We start from the raw sequence: 24,364 nt of genomic DNA on the forward strand, positions 1-24,364 counted from the left end.
TGTTGAATAGGTGGGGAGCGGAAGGCGGGAATGGGAAGGCGGGGAGGGTGATGTTGGCTCCATTGGTGATAGATAAATTTGATAAAATGGATCGATCGTTAACGATATAGCTACAGTACGCACTGAGCTCTCTCTCTCTCTCTCTATCGTTGGGGTACACGAAATATGTCTATTTTATGCCATGGATGGTAGGTAATAATAAGTATAAAAAGTCTACATAATAACTTTCGCTTTATCCGCCCATAATTGATGGGAATGTAATAAAGAACAAATAATAAATACCGCGCCATCCTACCACGCTCAGATGCCAGCTGTTGTTAAATACAAAGAAGCCAGAGACAAAAATTTCGTCATTATTGCAGAATTATATGTTTCGCCCCAGAAACCAGGTCGTATATCCAATGATAGGGAAAAGAAAAGTGCAAAACCTCTACAAATACAAAACCAAGAAAGAAAAAGAAGGAAAGAGGAAAAAAAAACTTTCAAAGGATATATCAATACACAAAACACCCCCGCCATCCCCGATTGATCTCCGCCCTATATTATAATGAACGAAGCCATTTTTTTTCTCGAGGATACAACGCAATAGAACAAATGAATGAAAAGAAAAAGTCCAGAAAAAGACAACTAACAACTCCAGAATTCAATCTTCCAGCCACCCTACCTGCTCGATAAAGTCACCAAAACCTTCATTGCATCATGCACCACCGCCCAGCGTACACTGGCCAGCTGCTGGCTCATGATGCACGTCAATCCCGTCGTGTCGAACTTGCCCGCCAACGAGGAGAGATCCTCCAGCGTGTTACAGGTCGTCATGGCGATTACTAGGGTGGCCACTTCATTGCGGGGGTTGAGGGAGATAGAGCCAGGTATGCGCGGCGCGGGACTCGGATGCTGTATTGGCTGTTGTTGCCCCTGCTGCTCGCTGTTATTATCATTGCTAATCTCCGTCCGTCTGACCAACGCTGTCGAGGAAGAGCAAGGGGAGCTTGATGACGTCGGGAGATGGAAGGCCCAGCACGTCAGTGTCGCCAGATACAGGCACCAGGGGTAATGGAAGACATCCGTCTCGTCCCAGTCGTTAAGATTCATGATCGCATCCTGCAGGATGTACGAGGCATGCCTGGTCGCCTTGGCTGCTGAGTGCGGGTCCTCGTTCGGCCAGCGCGTGACGACCCGTTCGGACCGGTCAAAGTCACTGGCTGTTACCAACCGTCCGAGAATATGTGGTGCGCCTGCATATATCTGTAAATCGAGCACTTCGACATTCAGTGTGATGTGCGCAGCGTGGTACATGACGTTGGTTGCTGTTTTGAGGCCGACGAATTTTCGCGGGTCGGACGTCCGGTTTAATTTCATGTCCATGCAATCTGCGTCGAAGTCGTTTTTCCACAAGTCGTAGGAGCGACCGATGCGGGCCTTCCAGGCGCCTACTAGGTTTGGTGTTTCTGATCGTAGGGTGGTTTGGTCTCGGCGTTTGAGGTCGGAAGATATGGACATCAGGCCGTGTAAGAGGAAGATCCTTGACAGAGCATTGAGGTATCGTGGACGGTTGGTGGTGTTGGGGGTTATGTATGCTTTCAGAACGAGTAGGAAAGCACCATGTGGTTTCTCTGCGTGTGAGCACTCGAACCATTCTTCGGCAGTCCTTGCCTCCCACGTAGCCTCGTCACATGGCAAGGAGGCTCTGATTTCAAATGCTGACATGCAAAGAGATTGTGAGAAGAGCACCGCATGCTGAGTGTCCCACATGAAGCAAAGCATGGCGAGCCGCTTCCTCTGTTCTAGGTCCATTGCCTGCCTCCATGCTGATTCAAGATTATCCGGCCGTTCCGCTACGGGAGAGGTCCGAATGAGTTGACAATTGCTTCGCCGAATAAGTTTGATGAGGACACAGTGGAATAGCTGAGACATCTCACGCTGTTTTAGGCCGGCTCGTTGTTTCCCAAAGCAATCGATCAACATCATTGCCTGGAGGACCCAAAGGTCAGGCTGTGGGGAGAATGATTGATGGGAAAAGAGCTGATTGCGTAGCGAGTCATGCATTCCGACGGCCAATTGGTGGGCTTCCATAGTGCTGTATGAGGCGCCCATTGATACCATGGCAGCAAGTAGCAATGTGTCGATTCGGTCTGGATCAAATGTTGGTTGATGGATTAGTGGATACGATACATTAAATTTTGTGAAGAAGAGGTCACAGTACGTTTGAAGAGCGTTGATGGAGAGAAGAGGGGACGAGAGCTCAATTCGGTTTCCTTCTACAGTCATAGGTTGTAATTGGGAGACAAGCCGCAATAACCTTGTTCTTGCAGGCCTCGCTTATTTGAGGTAATTTTCTTAGTACAACATTTGTAGAAGGTGTTTGATCCATCCAGTCCATGTTGGAAAAGGTAGACAGTGTAAGCTGGTTGGAAGCATCAAGAGTCGCCGTGGAGGTCTGGCCCAGGCGACGACGGGGAGGTCTGGCTCCTATCCACAGGAAATTCCACACTAGAAGAAGTGTCTCCGGAAGGTTGAATGGGTGGATCTGATGAGATACTGCTAGGGTTCCTTGCTGATTCTGATGCCGAGGAAATGGGTTGGCTGAAAAATTCGTTATGACGCTGTTGAGTCTGTGACCACATATCAGGCACCGGTTCTGCAAAGTTGACCATGTCCATAGCCAGCGACATGTCACTATGGTTAAAGGCGTCATCCAATGATGTCACATCGAAAAGCCAGTTGTAATTATGTGTAGCGGCAAATGGCATGTTAAAGGATGTTGCTATATATCAGAAAATAACCATATTAGACTTCAGCAAACACCAAGAATTTATAATTCATTCTCCCCCTGATTTGCCCCTTTTGCCCCTTTTGGAGGGGGATATGTCCGAGAGCATGCTATTGGGACATGGACAGCGGATAGCGGATAGCGCCATCCACTTTGTACGAAAGACGAACGACAGATACATACCAGTATCCAAGTCAAAAAAATCCTCATAGTCCATACCAGGTCCTAAATCCTGGCTCCTCCATGAACCGTCTGCAGCATCGAACTGGCCCGGGATTGGCTCTGCGTACGGCTCGTAAGGGCCCCCAGGCACCATAGGGGCTATGAGAGGATCAGAGTGATGAACCGGCTGGCAATTATCCAGCGCGCCACTGTCTAAATTGACACTCGAGCATGAGGGATGCACAGATGTTGGCGGGGAGATGGGAGCTACAGAGACAGTGCCATGGTCCTGGCCGTGATAGTTCAGCTCTGCAATCGAAGGCGGCGAGGTTAGATTTGAACTGCTATCTTGATTGTGGCTGCCCGGGGTAGCAGCCTTGTCATTAAAACTCCGGATAGAAGCGGACGACGACGTGGAAGAGGAATGTACAGCCTCAGTGACTTGAATGGATGACGCTGCCAACGCCGTGGGCCTCATTAACATTGCCGCACGAGCTTGCTTTTTGGTCGGTTTGGTGATAATAGTCCCATCAGGCCCACGCCGCGTCCGTTTGCGAGTTTCAAGCACACCCAGGCCTGGGCCACCTGCCTCCTCGTCTCTCTTTGCATGACGAGCCATATGTCTTCCTATATTTTTGCGGGGGGTTTTCGGCAGGAGGATTAATGTTCAGCAACACCAACCAGACTAAACCAAGCAAAATGATTTAAGGTAAGGTAGAAAAAGCAGCCAGAGCGGCGAAAAAGCAAGACGAAATACCTACCTAGCAAGTCAGGTCTGTTAAAATGGACACCACACCTTTCGCAGGTGTTGTCCTCGTTCTTGTGGTTCAGCGCATGCCGGCGAAGATGCTCTGCACGTGTGAAGCGCTTGTTACAGCCCGGATGCGAGCAGACATGGGCTTTCTCTGCCGGTGGTTTCTCGGGCAAAATCGAGCATGATTGCGGCACTGCGCCAACTTGAGACATTGCAACTTTTGTGAAGAGAGAAAAACCGGGTTATTAAAAGGGGAATGAGAACTACGCTATTGATTCCCATTCAACACGAGAGGTCTCAAGTCTCCCACCTTGCTTGCAAACGAGCATCCGATAACAGATGGGGAAGACCAGGGAGGCGGGCAACATGGGGGAGCGAGGGAGAGGGAGAGGGAGAGGGAGAGGGAGAGGGAGGGAGCGAGCGCAGACGAAGGAGCAGAGGGGAGGAAGAACAAAAAGCTGGAACAGACAACTTTCAAGAACTGAAAGCTCGTTAGGTTGAGTTACTAGACGAAGTTAATGATGGCTTGATCCCCTGTCGCCAACGTCAGGATTCCTTCTGGCATTCTGCGGTTCAACGTCTCTTATGCGGGCCGGTTGAAGTATGAATATGTGCGCCTGTATGGATGTATGGGCCTTGTATTGTGGGCAGGATCCTGGCGTCACATGATTGCAAACCAGCGTATCACAATGTATTGTTTCCAACAGTTGGACGTAACTTTCCGCAAAACTGGGTACAAACAAGCGTCAGGAGGGCCCCACATCAGGTAACCCGGTACCTCTCCGGTATATCCCCGTAACTAACCTCCGCGTATGGAGATTACACAGCCTTCTTCCCCTGCCGCCGAACTACTCCGCTCAGCCAAACCACACCCCATCACGTCCAATCCACGAAGGGTTTTTATTAATCCTTCGGTGCTAGAACGAAGCATCGAACTGCTGGCCCAGGATCTTCCACTCATGAAGTCCACGCGGGCTCTTGGGCCTGATCAATGTCGTCTAGTGAGCCACGATTCTTAGTTTTCATCCCTTCTGGAAAAGTTCAACCTCCAGATGACCCAGACGAGACTGAGCCAGCAGAAGCACAGATCGTATTCCAAAGCATACGAGCTTTGAGCAGAGCCGGACCCCCTCCGAATTCCCCACAGTCAGAAGCTGTGGAGACTGGCCGGGTATGCAATATGCAATACGCCATATTTATGCATGCTGCTCGGTGAGACTACAAACTGCGATGCAGCCGTCATTAGCTGCAGCGAGTGGGCAATTGATATGCTGTCAACAACGAGGATGGATTTGAAATATAGAAAACTGACCGTTTCACCAATAGCTCTATTCCATCAATCCATCTAACGGACCATGGCAGCATGCTTTGGCCTTACCGAGTTCTCTGGCCATGGATGCAAAACTGGGTTCGGTTTGTTGAAGTTGTAACTTGTGAATTCCACACCAACCCCCATTCTTGCATCCAAGTTCTGAACAACGCCCCCACTCCTGATCACCACCATTCATCCAAGTACATACTCGTAGATACCCAATACAGAGAGCATGTTGCACCGCTGGCTTGTTCCACGCAGTACGGAAAGGATTTTGGAGACAAAAACGTTGGAGGTGAAGTGCAGCGTCAGGCCACATGCCCTTTTATGTCAACTGGGGCGTCAATTCCTAAGGTCGTTTCGACCAGCGAGTCGGCCAATTTTTGCAGGTCGTCTCGGAGAATTTGAATGGAAAGCTTATTTTTACCCCAACATATGTCCGGAATGTTTTTTTTTCCTTTCCTTTCCTTTTCTTTTCTTTTCTTTTTGCGGGCTGGGCGCCTTACGATCGTGGGTTTTATGGGGTGGATATGAACTATCCAGAGAAGACGAGAACTCAAAACGAAAGGTCAAGGACGAGAAACAACAGCAGGAAACGAAGGGGGGTTTGGGGAAGGAGAGGCCAAAAAGGGTTCTGCGTCTTTGGACTTCAACACGTAAATACTTCCCTACAAGGCGATGTTGTTTCTGGCTGCGCTATTCACACATCTATGAACAGGCAGTCTGGTCTCTGCTCGTGCTCTTTCAGCAACTCCAGAGACCAAAATCTCAGCTACGCCATATCCCAGCCCACACCAATGGGTCTAGTTCCTCAGCAGGTAAATGGCACTGGGACTCTTGTTGAAGGTCATGACTGAAAAACCCTGCCCTCAAAAGGATCCCGTTTGCAGGAGCGGCTTATCTTATCGGTGAACATACCCCTTTCCATATAATGTGCTACAAGGCAGCGGAGGGAATACGCAGTAGATTCACAACGCCTTAAACTCGCCCCGGTAGCCACAAGGCTCAGCCCTTATTCTAATGATGGCCTCTGCGGCAAAGACACCAAAGGCTCTAGATCATGTTGAGGATGGATGAAGTCTTCCATGACATGTGTACCTGCACCTCATCAGATAGCTGTGCCTCCGGATCCTGCCCACTAGTCTGCACGCTCGTTAGAAGTATGCGGTCTGGAGTTTTTGGATAACCTGCGATTTTATTGTCAATTTCTCCCATAGTCAAAATGTGGATATTTTTGACTTACTTCAGGGCGAATATCTTCAAGGGTTTGTTTAGGTTCGAGGTCCAACCCGCAGTGAAAAGGACGGAGAATTCCAGTCCCAACGGAAACTGGCTAGATGAAGAGGATTTGCTAGGAACTATTTTTGTTTTTCCATTGAAGATAGTTTCCTTAGTTGGGGATATATAGATATAGATATAGATAGTTGTCGTTGATGTGTGTTGCCGTCCCTCTAAATAACTAACTCACTAACCGTGCCAAGCGCACTCACTACCTCCCATTAGTGAGTGCGCCCCACCGCAAAGGTAATATCACCGCAACGGTAATATTTTTGAATCATTTGAACTTCAAAATATCATTATTATTCAACACCACATCTATCTATAATATAAAGATCATCTACATACTCAGTAGAAGCAGTAGAATCCGCAGCAGGTTGAGATTCATTAGATTTATCACATTGTGGTTGATTTGCAGCAGTTCTAGTGGGCTTGATCCCAACCACTCAAAGAGCCTTATTATACTCCTTTTTCAACTCCTCTGCCTTCTGATTTCTTAACATTTATTTGCTTGACAATGACCAGCTAACTTCTTCTTTCAATGCGCGTTCAATTCTGCCTGCATCATACTACTCTTGAATATCTTACCCAACTGCTTGATTAAACCAAGTGTAAGAGTGTTCTTCACATTCTGTATAGCCTTCTCTGCAGCATCAATTTAATGATGTAATTTTGCAACTGTGTCAGAGAATGTTAACTGAGAAGAAGCAGTTGATAATCAATTTATAAATGATGAAGTAAATTAATCACATTTCTCATCATTTTCATCATACACAAGCAGATCTAAGCCATTCTGTAAAGTATGAGATTTCAATCAATTGAGTATTACTTCACAATTAATAGAGTAAATTCTGCAGTCTGCAAAGCCAGCTCTAATAATGACAGATTTGAAAGTTTACTGATGAATGCTGTGGAGATTGACTGTAAGAGATGAGTTATAAAAATAATTATAAAAGTAATGTGAAGTATGCACAAAATGTTGAGCACTAGCTGCTCAGGCGGCCCTCTACCGCACGTGATTACCTCTATATATAGTTAGCTAGCGATTGCACAATGAGAAGATCAACCATCCCACAGATTATGATTTAAATTGCAGATTTTTAAGAAAAACTGACATTTTGATTTAGAATACACTGTGATTGATGTTATATTGAATGAGTTAGACATTATTCCTCTGAAAAGAGAGCTCTTTGCTTTTAAAAGTGGTGTAATTGACAGAATTGCTGTCAAAACTGCTGCAGAGATTTCATTACTATCTTGAAGAGATCAAAAATTTATTTATTTATTTTCATTCAGAACCTCTTTAAATCAGATTGATTATGCGTGGTTCTCAATTATCTGCAACCCTCATATCAGAATGTAAAAAAACACTATATTCATAATCAAAAGTTCTCCAATCCTTCCCCTTTGTTATTGAGCAAGAATCCGACTCAGAAGCGGAGGGTGATCAAACTGAATACACAATGACAGAGGAAGATATGACAACCTCTGACTCCATACACAATACTGATAAGATGTCAAAATGTGAGAAATCTGAGAATGACACACTCAGTTCTATACTGATATCTACATTGAATTCTAACAGCATAGTGATCATGACAGCAGCAGATCTCATTGCACTCTGCAAGTGATTGATATCAACACACACATCATCATCTTCTTCATCTCCTCCACCACCTTCACCTTCTCTGAACTCTATACCAGAAGGAGATCAGAACATGCTAGTTTGTGAATATCAGAAAAAAGTGTAGATCTCATTGAATACAAAATCTGTCACCACATTTGATGACATCAACTATCAGATGTGGAAGATGGTGTTCTTGTCAGATGCAGAAATGATCAGTGATGCAGATATTTTTAATAGAAATCAATAAAAATCATCTAAAGATTTATCATCACTCAATCAGTAATATTGAGTGATATATTCAAAACTTTTCTTTCATCATATATTGCAATCTCTAGTAGGTTCTGTTCATTTGATCATGGAATTCATTCAACCCGACAACGCAGTAGCTCTATGAAACAAGGTAAGCACAGTATATACAATATCTTTAAAAAAAGAAAGAATTAACATTCTTAAAAAATTTACTCACTTATATATTAAGAACAGTGATTATCTGATGTACATACACTGATATCAATACCTGTTTGCTCACATGCGACAACTAATAAAGGACTGTGGTGAGAACTACCTTTATGATTTCTTTATTATCAACCTCTGAGATTATCAGAGAATCTATGTTAAATTATATTTTAATACATTCTACAGAACAAATCAAAGTTCAATTGTCAATCTAATGTAATGCACTCGTTTATTATTTCCTTATTATTATATTATCTTTGTTTATATCTTCGTTCTTACCTCTTTCCATTATACTCTCGCTACCACTATTTCTGTATGTATATATATATGGATGCATGTATTTCGCACATCTTCTTTCTCTTTCTTTTCCTCTTCAGCGATTAGCTACAACTACAACTACAACTTCAACTATACTACTACTATAATTATTATTATCTTCCACTACACTATATACTATCTTCTACTATTCACTCTTCACACTGTCATCACCCCTCACATCTAAATATCAACAATCTCACAAAACAAATTGCTTATTGAATGAATAAATCAAAGGGTACTGAACACTTTAAAGCTTTAAAGATTAACACAGTCATCAATGATAACAATAACAACAACACAATCACTACCACAATCTCACAGTGTAGATATTGCAAGATTTCAAAGTATATAAAAGTTAATTGCTATCATCTGAACTCTGACAAAGCATCTGAGTAGTGAAGAAAAAACATTGAAGATGTCAAAAAGAAGAGAAGGAATAAAAAGAAGAATAAGAATGACAACAAATTTACTGACATCAGAGTGTCAGATCTCTTTGTATCACAATTTAATGTCAACACAGCAATTGCTTTATCTACGTCATTCACTATAACATTCAAACCTTGATATCTCAACATCTGTGCAACCTTACAATATGATGGGTGAAAGGCACTTGTTTGGTGTGTGCAAAGTCATTTGAATGTGATTTAGAAATTACTACAGCAAATCATAATGTTAGAACAGATTGAGAAAATAGATGATATTCTTTTAAAATCAGAAAAAAAGGGGATATTTCAGTGAGTTATATTCATTAAATTCTCAATTTAACTGTCAACCTTTTATTCTTCATGAAGTTAGAAAGATCAAGGTTTCAGATATCAATTATCAGATATCATCTCTTTCTATTTACAATAAAAGCTCTGAACAGTGCCAACTTCACCACTGTTCACACATTCAAAGAATCAGTTTACAAGATACTAGAATGAGAATTCTAAATAGATGTTCATCATTCATTTCAGACCATTTATTTTATGGTCAAATCTTACAATTACAGGGATGCAATGTCAACAACTACAAGGAAATCTAACAATCAATCTAGCAATCGCAACCCCCTGATAAGAACACTCATGAAGTGGTATGTCACATTAAAATATATTCACATTGATGTAATTATTGCATTAATGAAGAATCTGTCATTCAATATTTACATCAAAGAATCTAAAACAGACTTCTTCTGTGATAATTGCATTAAAGCAGACATGACACACAAGTTCTCACAAACTCTCATACTATGAGTGTTGCAAGCAATGCAACATGTTCATATCAATCTTGCTGGCAGTGATTGTACACTGAATGACATGTCTGATTACTCTATCAAATTTCATCAAAAGATCAAATATTATATGCTCATCATTGATGACATCATCTGTTACAGATGAATCTATTTTTTACATATCAAAAATCAAGCTGTCAAAATTTACACTCACTGAGTTTAATTCATGAAAAATCTCGGCTTCACACCATCAGTACTAATTAGAACTGATATTGATGATGTCTTTCAATATAACAAAATGATAATAATGATGATCAAAGATGGCACTATCTGAAAATCTACTACATTTCAATCTTCTCATCAAAATGATGTTTCTGAGAGAGAAATCTGTATGATAATGACATGTGCAAGAGCAGTATTTATAAACATGAATATACTGAAGACTCAAAACAATGATTGCAATTATCAACAACACATCAACATCTATCACTCTGTATAATGAAAAATATTGATTTATCAACAATGTTGATGAAGCATCTATATGATGCCTCTATACAGTCTCATTCTCAGCACTAATCAACATCTCACTTCAACTTCATCATTTTAGAAAGTTAGATGTTGATGTTTATGCACATCTTCATAAATCTCAAAAATCTACTGACAAGCTGTTCATTAGAGCAGAAATTTTTAAACTTATAGAATTTTATAATAACTCAATCTATTATCTCTGAAATTCTATAACTGATAAAATAATTGTCATCAGTGATGTCATTTTCTCTGCAAAGAAATCTACAATTTTACAGAATGATATTAATCACACAATATTCAAATTTGCAAGTTTAGTGATTTATTTCATTCATGATACTATTATCTTTGAATTAGTTGATGTTGAATGAATAAGATCAGCAAAAACATTTATCATTTACATTTCTTCTCCTTTCACTGATTTCATTTTGAAAAAATATAAAAATGCCATTAGTAGATCTAAAGAGGTTGATGAATATTGATAGAAATTAATAAAATATACGATTGCAGATTTGAAATAAAGAAATATTTGAACAATGATTTCACATTCTGACATTTCTTCTGATGAATCAGTGACTCTCAGCTGCTGAATTTATGTTGAAAAAGATCACTCTCAAAATCTCAACATGGATTCTGATGGTATATTATAAAAATCTCAATGAGTAGTGTGCAATAATTGGTTAAAGAAAAGTGCATATAAAGAAACATACACACTCATCATTAATGACACTACTAATTGTATGATGTTTGCAATAGTAGTGAAGTGAGGTTGGACCTTGCATCAGATCAATATAGTGATGGTTTATTTACACAACTGATTTGATAAAACAATTTATATACAGCAATTTATCAGATTTGAGATGAGGACTTTACATATAATGATTTGCACTGTCAGAGACTCTCTATACAGATTAGACCCTGCTGCTAAGATTTGATATGAATTTTTTACAGCATTACTTTATAAAAATAGCTTCAAATTTAATCTCTACAACTCTGCTCTATAGCATCACACATCCTGCAATCATCTTTATATGACAATCTACATAAACAACCTTTATATTATAGCAGAGAATCTGGCAGATGCTGATTGACTAGTTGACATTCTCATCAATAAATTAGAAATAAAAGATTTAAAAGAACCTTTAAAATACTTAGATATGAAAGTTGAATGTCACTCTGATGATGCTATAAAATTAACATTGAGATGTTATTATGACGGGTTAGCACCCGTTAGTGGTTAACTTACGCAACCAACCCCTTCTGCCTCACACTCCGCGCTCGCGTAGTCGCGTAGTTCTAACGATTCTTCCGCGTAACCCTCAATGTTCTTCCGCTCCGTGCTCCACTGCGGGGCGGCTTCTGATATTCTTCCGCCCCGATCTCCCTTCTATAAGAACCCCCTTCGTACAACCTTTCCTTTTGATCTCTTTTCTCTTTCTTTCCTTAATCAATTCGTAATCTGTATTTAGGATAGTGCTAGATCGTTAATCGATGTACGCCCGTTACAGTTATATCAATCATTTAATGCAAAATTTCCACCTAGATGACACTGTCTCTGTCTCTACATCAATATTTGAAGGGTTGAAGATAGACAATACCCCTGTATCAGAATGAAAAGAAGGGTTTATTAAAAAGCAATATCAATACAGAGTAAAGTGCTTGCAGTATTTGACAGTCAAATTACACTCAGATATTATATGAGCAGCATTTCTATTAGCACAGAAGAATACTGTGTCTACATCTAAAATATGAAGAGCTTTTCTCCACATCATACAATATCTAAAAAAAATGAGTGATCTTGACATCTTATACAAAGGCCTCAAGAATGAGATCAATGAATTCCTCAACACATCATATCTACTGATAGATTATACAAATTCAGATTGGGCAGAATTGTTGAACAGTGAATGCAAATCTACTTCAGACTTCATATTCAAATTAGCAGATGCATCAATTTCATGACATTCATTCTAACAATCTTGTGTTTCTTTAAGTTCAAATGAGGCAGAATACATGTGTAAGAGATGGGCTACAAGAGTAATTACAAGAGTAGTGTGAAGTACGCACAAAGGATATTAGAAAGGTAGCAATCTCTATTGTTCAAAGCTAATCGCTGATCTCCTAAAATCCACGGATATCAGCGAGCATTATATAGATAATATTGCCATCGCCACGTATCTATCGCCACGTATCTATTTCCTAATATAGATATCTCCGTTGCGCCTATTACAACATGGCATTTAGTGAAGCAGTACATGAAGCAACATGATTGCACAATATGATGATGAAACTAGAATTCATTATAGCAAAGAACCTCTTGGCTATCAGAGCAGATAACAAAGATTCAATTAATCTAACTATCATTGCCGCGATCACAGCACGCAGCAAGCATATTGACACTCGCTTCCACTATTCTCATACACAATTGAATAAAGGCATTATATCTATTAAACACATTCCCACTGAGGATATGATAGCAGACGGATTAACCAAACCTCTGAGCACAGTGGCATTTAGATGTTTCATTGATTTATTAGGACTTTTCACTGGTAACAGTGAGAATGATTAAATTTCTGTATGTAGCATGATTTTGGGATGATCCAAGTTGAGATAGCTAGCATAGAAGATTCGTAGGAACACATCACGCACATTGGCGCGTGGGGGGGTGTTGGGCACTAGTTGCCCAGGCGGCCCTCCACCGCACGTGATTACCCCTATCCCCTCGTCTGGCCGCGAGGACACAATTAGCGTATTACTATTAGTGTAACAACCAAGCTGTTAGCTCTGAAGTACCAACCAATAATTTCTCATACTAAATTCTATGTAATCTGATTTGTTGATACCACTCCACTATCTCGCGTTTTCTGCTCTACGCGTTCTACAACCTTGGAATCTTCTCATCTTGATCCATATTCATATCCACCGTGGATGCGATCACCCCCTGCCCACCCTGGGATAGAAATATGACCTCTACAGGTGATTTCCAATTCTTCAATGCTTCTTTTAATCAGATTGACTGATTTATTTATTAGACAGTACAAAAACAGGTGTAAAGCGAAAGCGATCTGTCAGTGCATTTCTAGCAGACATTCCACCTCTGAAGAGTATTAGATTCAAATCCATGGAATCTCCTCATCGCTCTCCAACTGCCAATCTGCCCAATATTGATCCGCGGAATCCATACACCCTATTCTCTCTCTATATCTCAGAGTCTGATATTCAGAATATTGCCTGTTCCACCAATGCCTACGCGGAGATACAGATATCAAGGAATTCAGCCATCAATCCACGGGAATGGCAGCCAACTACTTCTACAGAAATCAAGGTATTTCTTGGGCAGATTATCTATATAGGAGTACATAGATCTCCGGCAATTGGAGATTATTGGAACAGGAATGATGTTCAGGGGCCAGTTCATTCATCAAGACTTCATATGGGACAAAAGCGATTCGAGCAGATCAAGAGATATATTCATATATCCAACCCTCGCAGGCCGGAATCCTCCTCCTTTATATAGAAGCTAGAGCCTTTATACTCCAACTTCCATGCAGCATGCCGGAAATACTACAACCCAGGTTCAAATCTCTCCATTGATGAGATGATGATTCGGTTCTTTGGACGGTCCAAATACACAGTTAAGATGCCTCAGAAACCAATCAAGCAGGGATATAAGGTCTTTGGACTAGGAGAACAGGGCTATCTTTGGACTTTCTCCATGTCTAATGATAATCTCCGCATAAGTACGATGTTCCGTACTCCAGGATTAACCAAGACTGGATCTCTTGTGGTGGAATTGATTGAACGGTTGCCAGTATTTATACAGAGCTCCGCGGCTCCTGCAGCTCAGAGCTCCGCGGCTCTAAGCTCTCTACAGCACTCTGAGCAGCATCTAGAGTTGAATAACAGCAAAGAGGTTGCTGGCTACTCAATTTCCATGGACAACTACTTCACCTCTGTTGCTCTATTCCATTATCTTCGAAAGCAAGGAATTGGAGCTTGTGGAACCACCCGTCCTGCCAATCTGCCTCCTCTTCTACAAGAACTAAAGAACTCCGGACTATCCGCTCATATTCCCTTCAATACTCTGTGTATAATACCTCAAAATGAGGTTCTCTGTCTTGGATGGAAAGACAATAATATAGTATTACTACTGTCTACAATTCATATGCCAGACAGCTTTGTTTGTATGTATGTATGTATAGGTTTAACGTCCCGGAGAAAACACGGGCAGCGCCCGTGTTTCAGAAGCCTCCCGAAGGGCATGGAGACGTGCTACGCTGGAGAGATTTCTACATACACAGAGAGAGAAAACAGAATCCAGGTGGCAACTCTTGAGAAGACTCAGCTCATTGCAAAGGATTTTTCTGAGCTGCGCATCCACTTCTGGCCCGACGTATGGCCATTCATGGTGGGGCTATAGTGTGGTTCCCTGAGGGGACCGCCGCTGCCGTGCCTGGAAGGCTTTATAGTGAGCAGAGAGGGATACCTCTCTCAGTTGATCAGAAAGCTGTCTGTGCTTCTAACATCAGAAGAAAGACAGACAAGATAAATAATGAAGGAGAGAGCACTGAAGAAGGTTGTGACAGGAAAAGAGCAGAGAATGACAGAGAGAGCAAAGAAAAGAAGGAAGAAGAAGCATTTGAGCCGATAGAGACAAGGGCAAACGAGAGGAAAACAAAGCAGAGCACGCGTAGATACAATGCCGGCAGTCAAAACCATATCAGCTGAGTCAGACACGTAGACTGTACTGATTACACCACAGCTAATTGAGACAGATGAGCCTAGTTGTGCTATCTGTACTGTCTGCATAGACTGTGATGTCCCTGGCAATTGCACTAGCTACCGTGGGTGTACTCAGCAGGCCGGCCTCGTGGAACTGCTGCGGGGGTTGTCAGATGGTTTGCAGCCAGCCGGCTGCGTTACCTTGTGCAGTACCGTGTGTAGAACTGCGTGCAGTCCAGCAGTTCTACAAAGTCTGTAGGGGTCAGAGACCCTAGATAGGCAACAGCTGTCGCCCGGTTGTGTGGCCGTGCTGCTGGCCTCTTGGGCCAGTGAAGAAAGTGCCTCTGTGAGTGTCGACAGAGCACCAAATGTTCTGGGCTCTTGTTGTGTCCACAGACACAGGTGAGCCTCGCATCTGCATGCTGGAAACGCCTGTGGTACCAGGAGAAGTCCCCATGAGAGGAGCGGAGTGCGAGCCAGCGGTGAAGGGCATGCCGTGGCATGGTGAGCTCCGGAGGGGCCTTCACTTGGTATTCCACAGTCGGCCTGCTGAAACTCCAGCCCCGGTACCAGTCAGAGAGCTTGCCACAGGCTCCACTCCACCACTTTCGCCTTGCCTCTTGGCTGAGCTGCTTGGCCACTGTGCGGACCCCACTGACTGTGGGTGTGGCCTCGAGACCATAGGCTGGGGCTGCAGTGGATGAGACTGCCCGCTTAGCCAAACGGTCTGCTTCCTCATTGCCCTCTATCCCCATATGCCCAGGAGCCCATTTCAGGCCGACATTGTGCTGTCTGAGGAGCTCATGGCAGCGGTTGTAGGCCCAGTTTGAGGAGGCTGCTGCACTGCCCCGTATGCCCCAGATGACTGAGGTGTTGTCGAGGCAGAGCCAGATCTGAGGGTTGCTGCTGTCCTCTGTGACACAAGGTAGGAGCTTCACAGCGCACTCTAATGCCCGGCAGGCACCAACTGCCTCAGCGTCGAAGACATGTGACATAGGGCTCAGCGCAGCTGAGAAGCTGGCCAGCTGTTTATTTCCCTGATAGACTATGAAGCCATAGCCCACCTGCCTGCTGTTGTCAAGGCTCCGTTCTGATCCATCTGAGAAAACATATAGATCTGTTGAGGGTTGACTTCTCCACCATTTCTTGAATGCCTGAGCAGCACTCTTTTTGTCTACACCCTCTGTGGGGTCTGTCCCGCATCCCTCTGAGTAGTGTGGGATGGCAAGTGTGGGTCTATTGACTGCAGGTAGCAGCGCCCTCAACCGCTGGATCTTGGTCTTTGAGCGCTGCCGGGTTCCAGCCCCTCTTCCTCGTGTGATCATTGGAGGTGCTATCCGTGAAGCAAGTGGGTGCTTCTCATCCACCACCTGAAACCTTGTCGCGAATCGAATTTTGGCCTCCTCCAGAGCTACCATTGCTGATGGGAGCCCAGCATCCCGGTATAGGGTAGCGATGGGCGTTGTACGGAAAACTGGGAGGACCCCTCTGGCTGCCATAGTAAGCACCTTCTCAACTGTCCCCACATGCCATCCCAGGCGGGAGCTAACCTCCCCACTCCTGCCCGTGTGCCTTGCTGGCTGCGTGCGGCTGCCGTACCAGGCCTCTGTGCCATAGAGCAGTGAGGGAACCACGCAGGTGGTGACCGCCTTCTGCAGAGCGTCTGCTGGGGGCCCGTCTCTGGTCTTTCCCAGACTTCGGATGTGCTGGGCCACGGCCCTTGCCTTCTTTGCCCGGGTGGAGACATGTGGTCTCCAGGTGAGCCTTCTGTCGAAGTGTACACCCAGCCAGCGAAGTGCTGGCTCCTGTCCAGCTGGGGCAGTAACAGGGTGAACAGTGAGATCCTCAGACACAACTACTGCTGGTGCCTCATTGTGTCGCTTTCTTGTAAGATGGATCATCTCAAGTTTCTCTGGTGCGAAGGCCACCTTGTTTATCTCCCCCCACCTCAGAATACTCTGTATATCCTGTCTGAGAAGGGTGGCATTGTTGTCAAGTGAGTGGGTCGCCCGCCAGATGTTCAGATCATCCGCATAGCCAAAGCGCAACTCCGAGTTTTGCCACAGCAGCTCTGCCAGGTACAGAAGGAACAGTATTGGTGACAAAGGAGACCCCTGTGGCGTGCCACATTGCATCTGATGTGCTGCTGTGGTGGTCCCCTCCAGCCGGACCTGAGCTCTGCGTTCAGCGAGGAAACTGTCAATGAGCTGCAGCAGCTCGCGTGGCCACCCCTGCTGCGCCATCCGCTGAAGCAGCCGCCTGCGCAGCACAGCATCAAAGGCACCCTGCACATCCATTGTGACCATGGACACTTCTTTGTTTTGTGCGAAGGCTGCCTCCACCTCATGAGTGAAAGCAGCTACCAGGTCCATTGCAGATCGTCTGGGCAGCGCCCCCCCATGCTGTGGGCTGACTATGCCGTGAATGAGTGCCGTGTACGCCAGTCGCCTTGCAATGATGCGTTCCAGCCCTTTGGAGATTACTGAAAGCAGGGCAATGGGCCTCCAGGAGCGGACTGAGCTTCTATCTCTCTTACCCACCTTGGGTATCATTGCCACCTCTGCCAGTTTTCAGGCTCGTGGGAAGTGGCAGAGCCGGAGGCAGCAGTTGTATAGCTGCTGTATAAAGAGGGACACATGCTGTCAGCATGCTTTGAGCATCTGCACTGTGATTCCATCCGTGCCTGGGGAGGTGCTCTGTACCCCAATGGTGTTGCGCTCCATCTCCTCCATCTCAATCCGGGGGTTCCAGGGCAGGTTCCCCATGCCGCTCCAGTGCTCATCATCCAGTGGGTCATACTCCAGATCATCAGCTGAGTTGTATCGCTTCAGAATTGCTTGTTGAAGTGCCTCAGCTTTGGCGGCTGTCTCTTCTATGACCTGATCCCCAATCACCAGAGGGGGTGCTCTGAGGTTGGGTTCCAGCTTATGCCATGCCACCACCCGGTACAGGTCTCTACCATCTCTGGCGCCATTGATCACCTGCCTCCAGTATGCACGCTTGGCCTTGCGCACTGCATCCTTGAACTGGTGCTTCGCGGCCTCTGTCTGGTGAGTGGTGAGCTCTCGGTGCGCTCTTCGGCAGTCTGCTGTCCACCAGGGGGCTGTGGTCCGCCCTTGTTGAGCTGGCTTACTGACTGCCTGAGCTGCAGCCAGAAGACTCTGAGTGAAGTGCTGGGCCAGATCATCAAGCTGTGCCACATTTCCAACCCCCTCTGGGCAAGGCATGTCCACCATGAGACCTCTGACAAGATCTGCAAAGGGCTCCAGCTGAGAGTCTGTGATCTTGATCCGAGCATCACTCAGCTGTGTTTGAGGTGTAGTTGATGATGAAGCTCTCATTAAACATCTATTTTAAATTCATTGGCTTCTGCTTCACTCTATTATACCCTGGCAGACATTTTGCAAATCAATATGCCCACATCTTGCCCACAGTAGAAGGAGAGATGTCAGAATTGAGATGATGAAGCTTCAACATTCAATTCAAAGCAGCTTCAATATGCTTGATGATGAGAGGACAAAAATTACTATTCAACTGTATTATCCACTTCTTAAGAGCCTCCTCCTGACTGTCATTCAATATTCAATTGATTGGAATCCTTGTTGTCCTTGATTTCCTTCCTTTAATCCACTCAACCAAGGTTGTATATGGAATTTTCAAATTCTCGCGCCACATTTGTGATTTTCAATTTTGGATTCAATTTTAACATGTCAATGGCCTTTTGAAGCTGATCTTCAGTGTATTCAGATGATTTAGGCATGGTTGTGATGATTAATAAATATTTGAAGTTGAAGAATGATGAGAATTAAAAATATTACCGTTGCGGTGATATTACCTTTTGCGGTGGGGCGCACTCACTAATGGGAGGTAGTGAGTGCGCTTGGCACGGTTAGTTAACTTAAATATTCAGCTTCAACTTTTTTAAACCTCCAAAATCCCTATCCTCAAGCACCTCCTATACATACAGAGCTTCCACCTCCTCTCTTCTCGTTCTCTATTTATAATTAGTCCTTTTTGTTCAATCCCTATTTACTTTTTTAATAAGCCTTTCTCCCATTCAATCTCGTAGCAAGCTACGTAAATCATGAACTAACAATGCATTCACAACGGGTATCCCGATTCACTTCATCGCTACATGTTGTTTAACAACAACAGGTAAAGCAACAATGGCCTCCTCCCGCCACCACCACACTCGCCCTCCACACCAATCCCGCATCCCTTCCACATCTGCATCCAGCACAACCGCCGCCGCCGCCGCCGCCGCAGCAACAACAACATCACGCCGCTCCGCCTCGACCTCTTCCGCCCCTCCACACACTCACGCCGCTAGCAGCAACAGCACCACCAACACCGCGCCTACAGCCATGCCCTCCATCCGCCGCAACCTCTTCCACCACCATCACCACCTAAGCCGTCGCCCCGCCTCCTCTACCTCCACCGCGACGCATAGCTCCGCATCGACGGTGCATCCCTCTAGCATCAGTGCCAACGCCAGTACCGCTACCGCTACTACTGCCAGTGCCAGTGCCAGTGTAAACACCAACACCTCGCGCCCCGTTGCAGCCAGCGCCGGAGCTGCTGCGAACACCCTCAACCCTGTCCCTGCGATCTCTCTCAGTGTCCCGCACGCCCACGCACAACAACAAATAGCCCGCTCCTCCTCGTCCTCATCTTTGGATAATGGAGAGATCGTCGCACGTGATAAAAATGGGGGCTACAAGGTTGACGTGCCGGTGTTGCCGGTGGGAATGTGGGATGATGATTGCGAAGAGGGTGGTGGGGGCGGGATGGATGTTGAGATTGGGGAGGGCCAAGGGGGTGGTGGTGGCATTGGTGCGGGAGGAGTGGGCGGCGTGGGAGGGACGGGGGGTATTGGAGGCAGGGAGAAGGAAAGTATGTTTTTCTCAAGGCGTGGTTACTCTTCTCTTTGATTATTTTGTTTGATTTCGGACCTGCTGTGAGCACTCTGGCTGATCGCTTGTTACTGTGGTATTTAACAGAAATCGAAGCGGGGATTGTGGAGATGATGTGTCGAAATCGCAGTAGGCAGCTGCACAGTGATTCGCCTGGTAAGATTTATATATATATTCTTTCGCCTCTACTTTCATATATACATTAGCCACAAACAGAGCATGATATATCTCGCGGAAGATCCCATACTAACGGATCATATCACAGAAATATTCCTCCTGGTCCAACAGAGCCTACGAAACAAAGTCTCCTCGCTGGACGAGGACGCTTGGATGTACGAAGTTGAGGATGAAATTCATGTCTAGGTCATTGCCGTGCGTTACTTGTAATCTGTCCGCGAGCCATGGGCTTCTGCCTGTGGTAGCTTAATACCATAAAATCCCTTCCGACGAGCAAACAATTACAGACCCCCTTTAATCCAAATCCATCGCCAGAGGCTGCGTCTCAGCTTTCCCTGCGGTCCTCTGCTGTCGAGCTGGTTTTGCTCCGGCACCACCACCTCCAAACATCATCCCCATCATATCCATGAGCGGGTTAGACTGTTTCGGAATCTTAATTCCGAAATACAACTCACCGATATGCGCCAACGCACTCTCCAATCCGTCCACCTCCCTTATATGAATCGCATACTGTCTGGTCAATTGCCTGAATAAATCTGTCGTGCCGCGCTGGATAGCCAGCAGCAGGAGGCTTGTGAAATTTAAAATGGGCAGGGAAGGGAAGACGCGCACATCTGCGCTCTGGCTGCTGACTTGCTGGACATTTAGGACTTTACTGGATTCTGAGGACAACAGGCGACTGGTGAAGACTGAGAAAGCTTTATTGGCGTCACGTAGGTTGCCAGTGAGGAGGAAGGGAAAAACTGCGCGGGAAGCGTAGGTGCCTGCCGTGTGGGGTTCGTCGTTCGTGTACCAGTCGTATTCGAGGTCGGCGAGGATTTCGGCAGAGGCGGGGGTGCCAATGGCCAGGTGTCGTTCTGCGTCGTAGGGTTCGTTCTCTGGAGGGGGCAGCAAATGGTCGGCAAAGGTAAATAGGTTATCACAAAAACCAATCCATAGCTTTGTTTTACCAGGTAACTTATAAGTCAAGAAGAATGGGGGACTGGTTAAAATAAATTCACTCACCCTGCGCAAATAACACCCCAATCTCATGATGTATCTCAGGATCTCCTCTCTCCAGCTTCCCAAACCGCGCGCTCCACGAGATCAGCTCATTCATATATCTCCTCCTCGTAGGCTCCTCAGGCGGAAACTCGCGCAGCAGCTCAATCAACCGCTCTATCGTTGAAATCCAAACCGTCAGTAAAAATAAAGACACACACCCACATGGACAGAGACCCTATCCCATCCCCAAAACCAAAAAAGCAATGGAAAAACACATACTCTTTCTCGCCCTCCCCACCTCATCCCCGCCAACGTCCCACTCCGCCTTGTTATACACATCAATAATCAACATGATCGCCAAGTCCCCACCGGACGCGGACGCAGCAGGAACTCTCAGAAGAGCCTTTGCGCCGCCTGCTAAGATATCCGCGGCGGCATCGTAGTTCTGCTGTTTGAGGTAACGGGCGGCGATGACACGGAGTTGCTGGTGAGCTTCATAGTAGGCGCCTGCAGCAATTCTGGGGTGGTATGGGGTTAGATCTGGTCTTTTTCCTCCTTGCACTTTAAGGGCCATGTAGCTATATACTTCTCTTGTTGGCGGGCTATAGTTTTCTCGATTCGGGAGGTCATGGTCGCTTGCTTGAGGAAGGATGGCGGTGCTTCGTCGGTGGTGGGATGGTGGGGTTTTGACGGGAGGTAATATATTTATGTAGGCACCCCTAAATGAGAAGAATGAGAGCAGTACTATAGCAGAGCATCCATCATTGGAGGAAAGGAAGTTGGTTCGGCGGGTATTAGTCGGATTATCGAATACTGAAGATCTAGTCAAATATCAGTACGAAAGAGAGTGGAGGTTGAAGATGGAAAAAAGGAAGATCTTCAAGCTCGTCCAGCAACATCAACAATCAATCCTCGCCATGTACTCGTATTTATCTCACCACAAACACTGTTTTATTTGCCTTGCTCACACTCCAAACTTGATATGCGCCTGATATTATATAGAGAATTAAACCAATTCCAAATTCCACCCACATTCAAACCCCTATAGCCCGGCATTTGCAACGGACCACCATGAACTCCCAAATCTTCGATATCCAGCCCGTCGCCCGCTTTGCCGGCTCCAATACAGCCATTCGCAGGCCAAAGGCATGTTATCTGAGCTTCCCTTCAATACAGAAAATAAAATACAATCGCCTGATCTAATGCGCATACACCAGGAAATCGCCTACTTCTCCTACGATGATCAACACAACTTCCACCTCGACGAGTCCTCTTTGCGCTATTACTATCCTCCGCGCTTACCGGTTGATCTAAATAAGGGCTTCGACACGTTCGAAAAGCTGGATGACACCGGCGATGAGCACCTAGATGCGCTTCTGGAAACGATAATTGATTTGGAGAAGAGGACGGGCGCGAAATGCGAAGCGGATCTCATTACGTGGAGGGGGATGATGACGAAGGTGTGTTTTTATATCTCTTCCTTTTTTATTCTTTCTCTTTGAATTTTCCTTTTATATATATTGCGCGCATATTTCTAGAGGGCATTCGATGGTTTAGGCTATTGTTCTCAATTCCACATCCCTGGACGCTGATTACATGGACTGATGGGCTCAGCAAAGTTAATGACAGCACCGTTTGATAATATGAATGGGTATTTGATTTTCCATGCACTGCGTGTCTCTAAAATTGGAAAAAATTGAGGGTTAAGGGGTCTAAATTCTGAGGCTGAAGTTGGCTGTCTTCACTAGGTTTGAGATGAATGCGACCTGTTATCAGGTAAGTTTCATCTTTCTATCCCTTTTTCGTTTTGTTATGTCAAAATACGATTGGAGATCGAATGAAGCAATATCAATTTTTCTGATCGCGATGTCGAAAGGGCTCAATGTGAGTACTCAATTTGTTATTCTGAGTACTACTTTTCGTAAGCCGTTTCCTCATTCAGGATTGCCCAAATCGCTCCAGTTTCATCGAGGAAAACAACGCATATAAGCTTGCCCAGAAGCAATCACAGCAGAACCAGAAGATGCCTCCTGGCGCTCCTTCACAGGACATGATGGCGTTTTGGGGTGCGCAACATCTTACACTTTCTTTTGACATTGCATTCGAGTCCGGATGGCATCTTGATCTGACCAACTCTGCGGCATCCTTCCAGGTTATAAATTTGAAACTCTTTCTCTTCTAGATCAGCCTTGGGATGCTTCTCCTCGTGAAAAAATCGAGGGTCGTGAAGACCAGGTTGTCAACAATAAAGCACAATATTGCTCCATCGTCCGGACGGGGATCGGCGGCTGCAAGCTTGTTATTGGTGGTGAAGTTGATGCCGGTAAGAGATCGTTTCCAAATCCCCATTCAATAAATAAATATATACAAACCGAATCGAAAGAAATAAACGAAAATGAACTCCTCATGAAAAACTAACCGTTGAAAACACACAATAAAAATTTGCCAGTATGGGACAGTAAACCCGACAGAAAAGAAGATCCCATTAACTGGGTCGAGCTGAAAACTTCTGCTGAAATCCGTAACGATCGAGATATGTTTAAGTACGAACGCAAGTTGCTGAAGTTTTGGGCCCAATCCTTTCTTCTCGGTGTGCCTAAAATCATCGTTGGTTTCCGCGACGAACACGGCATACTGCGCCGGCTGGAAGAGATGGTAACCCGTGATATACCAGGTCTAGTTGCCAGACAGGGCAAGGGCACTTGGGATGGGAATATTTGCATCAATTTCACAGCGAAGTTTTTAGAATGTGAGTTTCTTGGACCAATGCTAAAACTATCGTTATTTCGTTTTCAACGACATACTATTTACTGGGTATAGACTGACTAATTTGAGGAAAGGGCTCAAACTCGTCATTAAAGACGAGGGACTATGGAGGATCCGCAGACAGGAGAGATCTTCTGTTATTGAGGTCTTCAAGTTGGAGGATTCGGGACATGGGGGAATTCTTTCCCAAGCCTTTGTTGACTGGCGGTCTTCGAAATGAACACTCAATCGAGCCATATTTCAGCGTCGCGCCACGTAGTTTTCTCCCCGTTTATCTGTATCCCCCAGGAGTTGAGAGGGATTCCGAATAATGGCACAAACTCAGATTAAAAGCTACGGGCTCTTCTTCGATCTTTGCCCACCGAACATGCCCAAATGGAAAAACGAGTG

General features: G+C 45.0%; 8 protein-coding genes across 8 annotated transcripts; 4 read left to right on the forward strand and 4 right to left on the reverse strand.

The window, feature by feature from the left end:
* Positions 1–660: 660 nt before the first annotated feature.
* HCAG_06868 (predicted protein) lies at positions 661–2,094 on the reverse strand (the record flags this gene model as incomplete). Its single annotated transcript, XM_001539213.1, has 1 exon — positions 661–2,094. The coding sequence occupies one exon, from the start codon at positions 2,092–2,094 to the stop codon at positions 661–663; it is 1,434 nt and encodes a 477-aa protein (XP_001539263.1).
* Positions 2,095–2,417: 323 nt separating this feature from the next.
* On the reverse strand, positions 2,418–3,898 carry HCAG_06869 (predicted protein; the record flags this gene model as incomplete). Its single annotated transcript, XM_001539214.1, has 3 exons — positions 2,418–2,764; positions 2,954–3,559; positions 3,694–3,898. The coding sequence occupies 3 exons, from the start codon at positions 3,896–3,898 to the stop codon at positions 2,418–2,420; spliced, it is 1,158 nt and encodes a 385-aa protein (XP_001539264.1).
* A 779-nt stretch (positions 3,899–4,677) lies between these two features.
* Positions 4,678–5,406, forward strand: HCAG_06870 (predicted protein; the record flags this gene model as incomplete). Its single annotated transcript, XM_001539215.1, has 2 exons — positions 4,678–4,898; positions 5,013–5,406. The coding sequence occupies 2 exons, from the start codon at positions 4,678–4,680 to the stop codon at positions 5,404–5,406; spliced, it is 615 nt and encodes a 204-aa protein (XP_001539265.1).
* An 8,646-nt stretch (positions 5,407–14,052) lies between these two features.
* On the forward strand, positions 14,053–15,063 carry HCAG_06871 (predicted protein; the record flags this gene model as incomplete). Its single annotated transcript, XM_001539216.1, has 3 exons — positions 14,053–14,600; positions 14,658–14,805; positions 14,971–15,063. The coding sequence occupies 3 exons, from the start codon at positions 14,053–14,055 to the stop codon at positions 15,061–15,063; spliced, it is 789 nt and encodes a 262-aa protein (XP_001539266.1).
* Positions 15,064–15,331: 268 nt separating this feature from the next.
* On the reverse strand, positions 15,332–18,534 carry HCAG_06872 (conserved hypothetical protein; the record flags this gene model as incomplete). Its single annotated transcript, XM_001539217.1, has 3 exons — positions 15,332–17,476; positions 17,837–18,439; positions 18,523–18,534. The coding sequence occupies 3 exons, from the start codon at positions 18,532–18,534 to the stop codon at positions 15,332–15,334; spliced, it is 2,760 nt and encodes a 919-aa protein (XP_001539267.1).
* A 766-nt stretch (positions 18,535–19,300) lies between these two features.
* On the forward strand, positions 19,301–20,410 carry HCAG_06873 (predicted protein; the record flags this gene model as incomplete). Its single annotated transcript, XM_001539218.1, has 3 exons — positions 19,301–20,027; positions 20,135–20,203; positions 20,313–20,410. The coding sequence occupies 3 exons, from the start codon at positions 19,301–19,303 to the stop codon at positions 20,408–20,410; spliced, it is 894 nt and encodes a 297-aa protein (XP_001539268.1).
* A 265-nt stretch (positions 20,411–20,675) lies between these two features.
* HCAG_06874 (conserved hypothetical protein) lies at positions 20,676–21,782 on the reverse strand (the record flags this gene model as incomplete). The annotated part of the gene is made up of 4 exons (XM_001539219.1): positions 20,676–20,717; positions 20,837–21,102; positions 21,230–21,382; positions 21,488–21,782. The coding sequence occupies 4 exons, from the start codon at positions 21,780–21,782 to the stop codon at positions 20,676–20,678; spliced, it is 756 nt and encodes a 251-aa protein (XP_001539269.1).
* A 76-nt stretch (positions 21,783–21,858) lies between these two features.
* HCAG_06875 (conserved hypothetical protein) lies at positions 21,859–24,194 on the forward strand (the record flags this gene model as incomplete). The annotated part of the gene is made up of 8 exons (XM_001539220.1): positions 21,859–21,904; positions 22,385–22,668; positions 22,940–22,984; positions 23,085–23,092; positions 23,135–23,360; positions 23,396–23,531; positions 23,658–23,957; positions 24,049–24,194. The coding sequence occupies 8 exons, from the start codon at positions 21,859–21,861 to the stop codon at positions 24,192–24,194; spliced, it is 1,191 nt and encodes a 396-aa protein (XP_001539270.1).
* Between the last annotated feature and the right edge of the window lie 170 nt (positions 24,195–24,364).

This window comes from Histoplasma capsulatum, genomic scaffold, assembly GCF_000149585.1.
Source record: "Histoplasma capsulatum NAm1 scaffold_6 genomic scaffold, whole genome shotgun sequence".
NCBI classification, from domain to species: domain Eukaryota; kingdom Fungi; phylum Ascomycota; class Eurotiomycetes; order Onygenales; family Ajellomycetaceae; genus Histoplasma; species Histoplasma mississippiense.